General features: G+C 39.2%; 1 protein-coding gene across 1 annotated transcript; it reads right to left on the reverse strand.

Annotated features, from left to right (window-relative positions):
- Nucleotides 1–7215: 7215 nt before the first annotated feature.
- LOC124081501 (cyclin-A2-like) lies at nt 7216–10635 on the reverse strand. Its single transcript, XM_046427682.2, has one exon. It carries the CDS (start codon nt 10580–10582, stop codon nt 9284–9286), a length of 1299 nt encoding a protein of 432 aa, XP_046283638.1. The 5' UTR covers nt 10583–10635; the 3' UTR covers nt 7216–9283.
- Between the last annotated feature and the right edge of the window lie 954 nt (nt 10636–11589).

An 11589-nucleotide genomic window follows, 5' to 3' on the forward strand; every position in this document is an offset into this window, starting at 1 on the left:
ACCCATCTTGGATGTTTCAGCTTCAGCCTGGTATTGATGGAATGTGGCCATATGTGTGGTCTCCAGTTTACAATGCATAGAACCGAATCATGTCCCCCACCTCAGTAAGCATAGGCACAGAATTGCAAGATGTAATAAGTTGTTCTTCATTATTATTTTAAGCTACAAAGTTTGGGGATGACTGTTATGCTGCAACAAATAGCTGAGGTGGAATTAAACCCTTTTCTTCAGTGCCCAGGAATTGTTTTCAAATGTGTCTGGGTCTAATAATGCTGCTGCATATGCCTGCAGTCATTCAGAGACCTAAATTGATCACTTAGTGGGTAACAGCTTCATGAAAGGTTTATGAAGGGCCAAAAAGGATGGTATAGCCCTTGCTGTGTTGTTAAGGAGATGAGTTATATGTATGGAAGCAGGACTATTCAAAGTACAGACAAGTTTTCTAGCCTGTCCACTAATTTCTAGATCTGCCCCATATGCTCTCTACAAAGTTCAGAGTTCTGAGTTTAAATTGGGCAGTTTGTACCAAAGGGACCAGAGCTGTATCAGAGAGCTCAGGAGGAAGGATTTTTCATTTTCTTCAGATACAAAAATCATTGTTATTTAGTGGAACTAATCCAAGGGGTTAGACAGTTGACTTCTAGTTGGATCTGCCACTGAGGAACTCTCTGACCTATGATAATATAGACCCTACACCCACTTAGCAGTTCTTTTATCTTGAAAATGTTTCTAAGTAACTAATCATTTTCTGAAATACTTTTTCCTAATTGAAAAATTCCTCCTTTCTAGAACTATTGGTTTTACTTCCTTTTCTCTTTAATGTTACTTTCTTTTCCTCATAAAACCAGGGTTGATAAATGCCTGGGTTGTCAGATTTCAAGAAAAACAATTTACTTTCACCAATTACATTCTGTTGTAAATAAGTCTGCCTCTTTATAAAGTTCCATAGCTGCCAGTAATAATCCTCCTAATGATCTAATTTATACTAAGTCATAGTTACAAGCTGTGAAGGATTAAGATGCTCAGTTTTTCCTACTAATAGGAAAAAATGTATTTAAGCATATATACTTCAGTCTCTGCAGAGAGAGACTAGTGCAGTGGGGAGGGAACAGGAAAATGTTCTGATCAACTAAAAATGTTCTGATCAGTGGTTATATTCAACACCTGAGGTCTGTGGGTATGTGGCTGGCTGATAATATCCAAACCCCTTTAATCCAGTGGAAATGACCACTCCCTCTCAGGTTTAGACTGAGTTGGTCACAGGAATGTTCTTGTGATTATGTAGTTTCTCTGGGAGCATGGTGATGAGGGAGGAAAGTTTATTCCATTAAGAGATTGAAAAATAGACTAGAAGGATCTTATTTTCTTGAGGAAATCTGGGTATTACTGCTCCAACCCATGCTTTTTGCTGGAGATCCTCAAAAGTCCATGATGGCTTCAGAAACTAGCATGAAACTAGTCACACTATATGTTCTTAGGAGATGCCTGTAGATTAATTTGTGGGTGCACTCAGGGGAAGGCTAGAATGTTCTAGGACTTTCCCAGAAAGTTAAGTAGACCTAGTAATTATTGTCTACACTACCCTCTGTTTGTGTTAATAGATTCGGCACTTTTCAAAGATGACCAATGGAAGCAACCAAATCATTCCATCACCTTCAGCTACATCAGAAATTGATAATAAAACCCAGAGTGAGAATTTGAAACAAGTACTTTTTATCTAAGGACCACAGTGGGCTGTGTTGGAAGCCTGGAATTTGGGCATAGCTCCATGGTGCCTCTGCAGGCACATCAAAACTCTGTTCACGTGCTGGAGAGGTAAGCAGAGGGGGATGCATGTTGAAATCTTGGGATCCAGAACATGCCTTGTCTCTTCTTGGGCACTCTACTTTTCCCCCTGCATATCAATCTGTAGAGTAAATTCTTTTTCACATCTTGAAAGAGATAGAATAATCAGATTATCCCAAAACTGTAAAAATATCACTCTAGATGGATGGATAGCAGATTAATACAGAGTGGTGGCTTTTTTAAGCCTCAGTAAATTCTGAGACTGTTAGGAAGCATATCCTTGAAAATCAGTATTTTCTAAAGTCAGAAGATGAAAGGCAAGAGGGAAGAAAAAAGGATATTGAGTTGGGAATCACATTAAAGAGAATGAAGAAAATCTTCACTAAGTTTTTTTTAAAAATATTTATTTTTTAGTTGTAGCTGGACACAGTATCTTTATTTTATTTATTTATTTTTATGTGATGGTGAAGATCAAATCCAGGGCCTCTCATGTGCTAGGTGAATGTTTTACCGCTGAGCTACAATCCCAGCTCACTAAGAAGAATTTTTGTCCTAATTTTAATGCCCTTTAGAATCCTAGAGTCATCATTCTGTTTTAAGTAGCAGCCAGTTCTATAGGATGTCAATAAAAATAATTGAATTTTATACTAAATAATGCACTACCTGTTATTTATTTATTTATGTATTTATTTATTACCAGCCAATTCAGTAATTGGTATTGTTTCTAGGGTAGTTTTGTACTGACAAATTAGGTTAATGGAACTTTCAGTTAATTCCCCAGCAGGTTTTCCTGCCAGCAGATGAGGTGAACATTGAGAAATTAATTCTCAAAGCTCTGCTTTCTAGGACCAGAGAATAAACTATGTAAGTAGTTCTCATTCCTTTCCCCTCCTGTTGAGCTGAGATCAAACAATTCCAGAAGGAGTAAACTAGGAACAATTTAGAGTGGGAAGGACAAAGCAGAGACAGACAATTGGTGGTCACTACCAGGAAAAGGAGTTTACTTCAGTAACTTTCCATAACCATGGTTATTTGGCGGTGCTCCTCTTCTACTTTGCCTAATCTTCATCTGTAGTTGGATTCTGCAACTTGCTTTATTTCCACTCCAGGATATCCTGTACCTTCATAATTCTTCAGAAGAGGTAAACAGTGCCCTTGTGGCATACCACAGACAGAGTCATCTTACATTGGAGGGTATGAATGAGACATTCAGTAATCTCATTGAGAGAATCAACCTGATAGAAAGTAATGTGGTTGCTCTGGGTGAGGTAGAAAACACAGCAAACCTGACCTCTAGCATGGAAAGCCTTTTCAGATCTTTCATGACATCTTTTGTATTGCACTGTGTTTTATTTGTACCTAGATGGCATTCCATCACTTTTGAGAACAGTCTTCTGGCATATTTGAGAGGCTGTACATTTGTACTGTGCTTATTCCATGTCTCCATTAGTTTTTGTACTAGGTCTATGATGTTAATGGCACAGCAGTGCTAGACCAGATTTGGAAAGGGAGATGTGGAGGAGTAAGGTTGTCTGTCAAGGCCTCACCACAAGTTGTTGGAGGAGATGACAAGCTCATTATGTTACCAGTACCCCATATGGTAGGAAGTTCTGGCACATGCTTTCACAGGAGGTCTTGTTGATCTTTTCTAAGTCATAAAGCAGGAACAGTAACATTGACAGTAACCAAAAATCTTTTGTTATTTCTTTTCTGGGGATGAGGGGTGAATCCAGGGGCATTCAACTACTGAGCCACATCCACAGCCCTTTTTGTGTTTAATTTAGAGACAGGGTCTCACTCAATAACTTAGTACCTCACTAAGTTGCTGAGGCTGGCTTTGAACTTGGTATCCTCCTGCTTCAGCCTCCGGAGCCACTAGGATTCCAGGTATGGGCCATCACACCTCTTTTGCTATGTGTATAAGCCTGTATTTAGCTTTCAGATGTATATTACTTCTCTCTGCATGTTTGGAGGAATCTTTTGCATATAATATCAGGAAATCCATGTAAAACAGTTCAGTCAGACCAGCTCAACTTATGAGGTCATTGAGTCCAGTCCCTGATTTTACATGTAAAGAAACCAAGTAACCTTTTAAATCACTGATGCCCCCTGACTCTGCAGTTTTCATGTTCTCAATGAATAGAATGTGGCTTGCTTTTGTTTTTGCTGTTGTTATTGTGTGTTTTGTTTTAATTAACTTTTACATCCATTGTGCTGGGATCCCTGTATATTATTTTCTTAATAGCTGTAGGCCCTACCCTTAAAAGATTTCATACATATTTTCATAAAAATATGAAACCAAATACAGAAAATGGTACTATCAATTCAAGTAACCACCAAAGCCAGAGGCAAGCCCACACATACCATTAAAACCCAAAACATAAAGGCAAATAACTCTGGCAGATGGCAAGAAGTGTTTAAACTGGCTCTGTCACAGTGGAGCCTTGGCAATTTGCCTTGATATGGCTTTGAAAGGTGGAATATGAAGACCTGTCTTCCACTTCTCCTTCCTGCTTTACAGGGGTGTATAATTTACTACAAACCTATGAAGATAAAAGGAACCCTATTTTTAAAAATTCTTTTTATTCTCATTTGTTGTATATGACAGCAGAATGCATTATAATTCATATTATACATATACAGCACAATTTTTCATATCTCTGGTTGTACACAAATTGATAATTGGCAATGATAAAGGAAAAATGATAAAGGAAAAACCAGGAAGATGATTACTCAATTTATGTCTTCATACATATACTTAGGGTAATGATGTCCATCTCATTCCACCATCTTTCCTACCCCCATGCCCCCTCCCATCCCCTCTCCCCTTTGCTCTATCTAGAGTTCATCTAATATTCCCATGTAACTGAAACAAGTAGAAGCACAAGTATCCACTTGGTCTTTCTGTAAACTTCCTCCCTCAGTCTTCCTATTTTTCTACTCCTCCACTATTTCTCTTGAAAGTATTCTGATTCCCTATAAATGAGTTTGACCATTTTTTTTAAAGTACTTGATATCATTCAAGTTTTAAGTTTATTTATCTTTTATCTTTTCTTCTTTTTCTTTTTGCACTCTAAGATGAGTGATAGAGCTGCCATTCTGCAAAGAGACTCTTTGGGTCAAGTGGCCAATAGAACGGGCACCATTAAAACCCAAAACATAAAGGCAAATAATAGGAGGTGTACCGTGAAGTAAAAATGAATGTATCAGCATCTCTCTGCTTGTGACATGCTACTTTCTCCTCAAAAGAAGCTCTTTGGTCTCACATGCTAAAGGTTTAAGACAAAGCAATCAGAAATCAGTGAATAAATGAATATTGTATCAGGTACATACCTTGTGCCAAGCTGGGAGGGCCACAGTGAGCAGGATAGACTTGGGACCCTTATTCTAGGGAAGCTCAAAGTCCATCATTCAAAAAATCTTTCACATAGATGTGCACAGATAACTAATCACAAATCTGATAAATGCTATAAAGGAAATATATATATATATATATAGTATGTTGAGGGGGTTCTAAGAGATCAGGAAGGATTCCCTAGGAAAATGACCTAAGACAGTCTCTTATCTATGCTAATGATGGGGAGGACAAAGGTATAGATCATCTTAAATAGTGTCCAGCCTCAAAATCCTGTCATGTGTTTCGATTGTAGTCTGAATACATTTGCACATTAATGCCCTCGTGTCTGCCAGTTCCCTTCACCTTGTATCTTTCCCTTTTTTCTTCACCCAGATGTATTTTCAAGGTAAAATAAGCAACCTATGATATGCATTGATATCCCAGGAAAGTTTGATCACAGCATTCTGTGATTAGAGTGCTGTATAATATTATAAGTCCTGGGCTAAGATAAAGGAAAAACCAGGAAGATGATTACTCAAATACTACAATGTCATATGAAATGCACCTTACATTTGAGAAGTTCAGAGGATATGAGGTTCAGAGGAAATGAACTTGGAGTCGAACCATGGTGCAGTTTTGGATGTAATGCTTTTCCATCTTATTTTTTCATCCTTAGCACTTTGATATCATTATGTAACATTCTGAAGCATTGTAAGCTAGTATCTTTTCGAATTTTCTGCCTATGACAATTCTTTTTAAACCTTACTTAAGGAATAAGAAAATTTAAGAGCCAGCTAGTAGAATTGAGCACAAAACGGTAATAGTTGGTTTCTGTTAGAAAGTAGCAGTGGTTTCAGCAATAGTTCAGTTTAACATAAGATATAGACCACAACACCAAGTATACACTTTTGCCTAAATTTGTTGACTTTACTTCATACCCTTTCTGTTTTTTAACTGCCATCCCAGTGTACTGGTCACTTTATCCTACCTTATCTAAGCATTCTAAACAGATACAATTTATCCTTACCATTCTTCAATCATTTAATACCTTGTTTTCATTACATGGGTTCATATTGGAACTACCTAAATAAACAGTGACCTCCTGTACAGTAACTATTAGTGCAGAAGTAGTGATTAGAAGAGACAAAAATCAATACATATTTAATAAAAGAAATATGAGATGAATTGGTGTACTAATACCCCTGAGATTAGGCCTCTCCACAGTAGCATAAGCACTTAGAAACTAGCCTTTTACAAAGCAGACTTCTCTCTTTTTAAAATCCAATTTATTTTTATGTGCTACTCTAGATCTTCCTGGGAATGAAATAAAATAAAGTGTAAGGTGAAATTTTTAAAAAAGATTTAAACAAATAAGACTGAATTGGAACTATTACAGCTCCTGTATGTTTCTGACAGTTGTTGCCATCATTTGACCATCACCATAGGGGAACAGAGGGAAGTATAGGGGAATACTTGTGGTTTGTTTTTGTTTTTATTGTTTTGTTGTTTGTTTTTATTTTTTAATCTTTTCAACTTTCTTATTGTTTATTGGTCCATATTAGCTATACCTAATAGTGACTTTCATTGTTGCATATTGGTGTGTGCACATACATAACATAATTTGATAAGATTCATTCCCCAATACTACCTCTTACCCTTTCCTGCTCCCTCCTCTGATCCCTTTCTTCTACCTTACTAGTCTCCCTTTGGCTTTCATGAGGTCCTTTTATTTTATCTCTCTTTTTTTTTACTAGCTTCCACATATTAAAGAAAACATACAGTATATGCATGCAATCTTTTATGGTCTAGTTCACTTTGCTTAACACTATGCTCTCTAATTTCATTCTTTTTCCTATAAATGATATAATGTGCTATTTTTATTTATATATAATAGCGGAATGCATTACAATTCTTATTACATATATAGAACACATTTTTTAATATCTCTGATGTATACATAGTATATTTATACCAATTTGTGTCATCATACATGTACTTTGGAAAATAATGATCATCACATTCAACCATCATTAATTACCCCATGCCCTCTCCCTTCCCCTCCCACCCCTCTGCCCTATATAGAGTTTGTCTATTCCTCTGAAGCTCCCTCTTCCTATTCCACTATGAATCAGACTCCTTATATCAAAGAAAACATTTGGCATTTGTTTTTTGGGGGGGATTGGCTAACTTCACTTAGCATTATCTTCTCCAATGTTATCTATTTACCTGCAAATGCCATGATTTTATTCTCTTTTATTGCTGAGTAATATTCCATTTTGTATATATGTCACATTTTTTAAATCCATTCATCTATTGAAGGGCATCTAGTTTAGTTCCACAAGTTAGCTATTGTGAATTGTGCTGCTATAAACATTGATGTGGCTGTGTTCCCGTAGTATGCTATTTTTAAGTCCTTTGGGTATAGACCAAGGAGAGGGATAGCTGGGTCAAATGATGGTTCCATTCCCAATTTTCCAAGAAATCTCCATACTGCTTTCCATATTGGCTGCACCAATTTGCAGTCCCAACAGCAGTGTATGAGTGTACTTTTTCCCCACATTCTTGCCAACACTTATTGTTGTTTGTCTTCATAATACATGCCATTCTGACTGTAGTGAGATGAAACTTAGAGTGCTTTTGATTTGCATTTCTCTAATTGCTAGTGATGATGAACATTTTTTCATGTGTTTGTTGATTGTACATCATCTTCTAAGAAGTGTCTCTCAAGGTCCTTGGCCCATTTATTGATTGGGTTATTTTGATTTTTTGGTGTCTAGGTTTTGAGTTCTTTATGTACCCTAGTGTTTAGTGCTCTATCTGATGTGTGAGGGATAAAGATTTGCTCCCAACATGCAGGCTCCATATTCACCTCACAGATTGTTTCTTTTGCTGAGAAGAAAATTTTTAGTTTGAATCTATCCCATTTATTGATTCTTGATTTGAATTCTTGCACCACAGGAGTCTTATTAAGGAAGTTGGAGCCTTTCCCACATGATGGAGACTAACGCCTACTTTTTCTTCTATTAGACACAGGGTCTCTGATTGTATTCCTAAGTCCTTAATCCATTTTGATTTGAGTTTTGTTCATGATGAGAGATAGGGGTTTAATCTCATTTTATTGCATATGGATTTCCAGTTTTCCCAGCACCATTTGTTGAAGAGGCCATCTTTTCTCCAATGCATGTTCTTGGCACCTTTGTCTAATATAATTGTAGCTTTTTGGGTTAGTGTCTGTGTCCTCTATTTTGTACCATTCGTTTACCAGTCTGTTTTGGAGCCAATACCGTGCTGTTTTTGTAACTATTGCTCTGTAGTATAGTTTAAGGTATGGTATAGTGATGCCACCTGCTTCACTCTCCCTGCTAAAGATTGCTTTAGCTATTCTGGGTCTCTTATTTTTCCCAAATGAATTTCATGATTGCTTTTTCTATTTATATGAGGAATATCATTGGAATTTTTTTTTAAAGCCTGATTTTTTTTTTAATGTCAGCTTTAAAATGAACCTCTAAAGTGATTTTTGACTGTTCATATGCGCAAAAAGCTTCCCAAACCATTTTCAACCTCTTCTGTGGCCTGGGTAGAGTCTAGAAGTTGATGAGGAATCAAAAAAAAATCACTTTCAGAGGCTGCTGCAGGGTGTTTACACAGAGCTGAGTCTGAGGGTCTCACTGTGCTAGCAGGCGGTTTAGTCCAGGCGTGTTTAGTTGGTGACCGTCAGCACACTAGTCCAGTTGTTGAGGAAATGAGTGCCAGGATTTTTCAGGGTGTTTTCCTAAAATGACTTTTAAGAGGAAGGCTCCTCACTCCCCACTGCACAACAAACTACAAACAAATTGTCTTTTCTAAGAGAATCTGGAACAAGTCATATTTAAACCTCCAATTAACTAAGTCAAAGATTTCCAAGTTGATTTATTATTATCCTGACAGCTGGCATCATTAATACTTTAACAAAACCACTTAAAATTAGCCAAATATCTAGGATAGATACATGTACAAAAGATATACAAATTAAAACCATTAAAAAAAGTAATAGATACCATAATTTGTCCTTGACCATAACTTCTATGTTCATAAATGATTGTGAAATGACAACCCAAGATAAAAACTGTACACCATGTACTCTGAGGGATTTACATCTTAGAAAACAGGCAGTCTTCCACGTTACACGTTTAGTGTCTCTGGTGGGTTGAGGAGAGAAACTCCATGATACTTCGAATGCTTGTACTTCTCCCTTATGGACTGCTGTGCATGCTGCGGGGCTCTGAGGTAGGTCTGGTGGAGGTCCAGGAGACAGGGCTTGAGGCTTTCCAGGGTGTATCCGGTCTTCTGTACCAGCGATTCAGGCCAGCTCTGGCCTGTGACAGTGTAGAGAGCTAAGTGAAAGGCTGCTCCAGCAACGACTGATGGCAGGTACTTCAGGTACGGGTCGGCATCTATCAAACTCAACTCTCCCAAGAACATTGCTAAACTTTCAACCTTACAGTTTGCAGGCTGCTGATGTAGAAAGTATTGGGTAAGAAACTGATTTACTCTTGGTGCAGCTAGGTCAAAAGCAAGGACTTTCAAAACTAGGTGCTCCATTCTCAGCACCTGTTTCTTGGTATAGGTATCATCGGTGATGTACACAAACTCGGCTACTTCTGGGGGGTATATTTCTTCAAACTTTGAGGCTAGCAGCATGGCAGCTGTGCCCACAAGCTGAAGTTTCCCTCTCAGCACTGACATGGACGAGAGGAACCTGTCGATGTAGTTCACAGCCAAGTGCAGGGTCTCATTCTGTAGTTTATATTCTTCTCCCACTTCAACCAGCCAGTCCACAAGGATAGCCCGCATACTGTTAGTGATGTCTGGCTGCTTCTTCATGTAGCCCACTCTAGGCTTACACTTGACCTCCGTTTCCCTAAGGTATGTGTGAATATCCTCGTGGTAGTCGGGCACTTCATTAACACTCACTGGCTTTTCATCTTCTAACACAATTGATATATCCATAGTGTGTGGCGACTCAAAACTACCATCCATCGGATAATCCAGAGGCACCAGAGGTTTTCTTGGTCCAGGTAAAGTAGCAGCTGTACTAAAAGCCAGGACATTCTCACACTCTGTTCTTTTTTCAGATGGCCTCTTTTGAGTCTCCTCCTCTGCTTCATCCACATGAATGGTGAATGCAGGCTGTTTACTGTTTGCCTTCCAAGGAGGAACAGCAGTGACATGCTCATCATTCACGGGAAGATCCTTTAGAGGTGCGACCTTTACCCGGCGCGTCTTGGGCTTCTGCGGCGCGGGACACCGCGGGTTCGCGGCCTTCAGCACAGCCAGCGCGGCCTGGGTCCGCGGCTGCGGGGCGGGCGCCTTCTCCGGGTTGATGTTCTCCTGGTCCTCCTGGAACCCCGTCTGCTGCAGCGCCGGCAGTGCCGGGCCCGTCTCGCGGGCCGCAGGCCGCGGCGCGGAGCTGCCCAACATCGCGGATCCCGGGGGCGCGAGGCGGTCAGCCCGCGCGCCAAGCAGCGTGCGCTTGCCCGCCCGCCGGGGACGCTCCAGCCCTGGCCGTCCGCCGCGGCCCAGCCAGCCTGGCCGCCGCGGCTCACCGGCTTGGACCCGCGCAGGGCGCACCAAGGGTGCCAAGGGTGGAGCAGGCGCGGCGCGGCCCGGCGCGGAGGCGCGGACGCCGGAGATGCAGCCAGCCGGCAGCCCGCCGTGCGGCGGCTGTTCCTATATCATTGGAATTTTGATGGTAATTTCATTAAATCTGTGTAGTGCTTTTGGAAGTATGGTCATTTTGATAATATAAATTCTGCCTATTGAAGAACAAGGTTCATCTTTCCATCTTCTAAGGTCTTTTTTGATTTCTTTCTTTAGGGTTCTGTAATTTTCATTATATAGATCTTTCACCACTTTTGTTAAGTATTTTATTTTTTGAGGCTATTGAGAATGGGGTAGTTTTCGTCATTTCCCTTTCTGAGGATTTGTCACTGATATACAGAAATGCCTTTGATTTATGGGTGTTGATTTTATACACTGCTACTTTGCTGAATTAATTTACTAGTTCTAGAAGTTTTCTTGTGGAAGTTTTATGTTCTTCCAGGTATATAATCATATCATCAGCAAATAGTGCCAATTTGAGTTCTTTTTCTATATGTATCCCTTTAATTTCTTTCATCTAATTTCTCTGGCTAGTGTTTCAAGAACTGTATTATACAGAGCGGTGAAAGAGGGCATCCCTGTCTTGTTTCAGTTTTTACAGGGAATACCTTCAATTTTTCTCCATTTAGAATGATGTTGGCCTGGGCCTTAGCATAGGTAGCCTTTATGATGTTGAGATATGTTCCTATTATCCTTAGTTTTTCTAGAATTTTGAGCATAAAGGGGTGCTGTGTTTTTTCAAAAGCTTTTTCTGTGTCTATTAAGATGATCATATGATTCTTATCTTTAAGTCTATTGATGGGATGAATTACATTTATTGATTTTCA

Source organism: Marmota monax, unplaced genomic scaffold (genome assembly GCF_021218885.2).
Source record: "Marmota monax isolate L192 unplaced genomic scaffold, Marmota_monax_Labrador192_F-V1.1 WCK01_AAM20220418_F8-fsc02017, whole genome shotgun sequence".
NCBI classification, from domain to species: domain Eukaryota; kingdom Metazoa; phylum Chordata; class Mammalia; order Rodentia; family Sciuridae; genus Marmota; species Marmota monax.

Excerpts from the sequence above, each read along its gene's own strand:
- LOC124081501 (XM_046427682.2), bottom strand. The coding sequence starts at position 10,582 with ATGTTGGGCAGCTCCGCGCCGCGGCCTGCGGCCCGCGAGACGGGCCCG.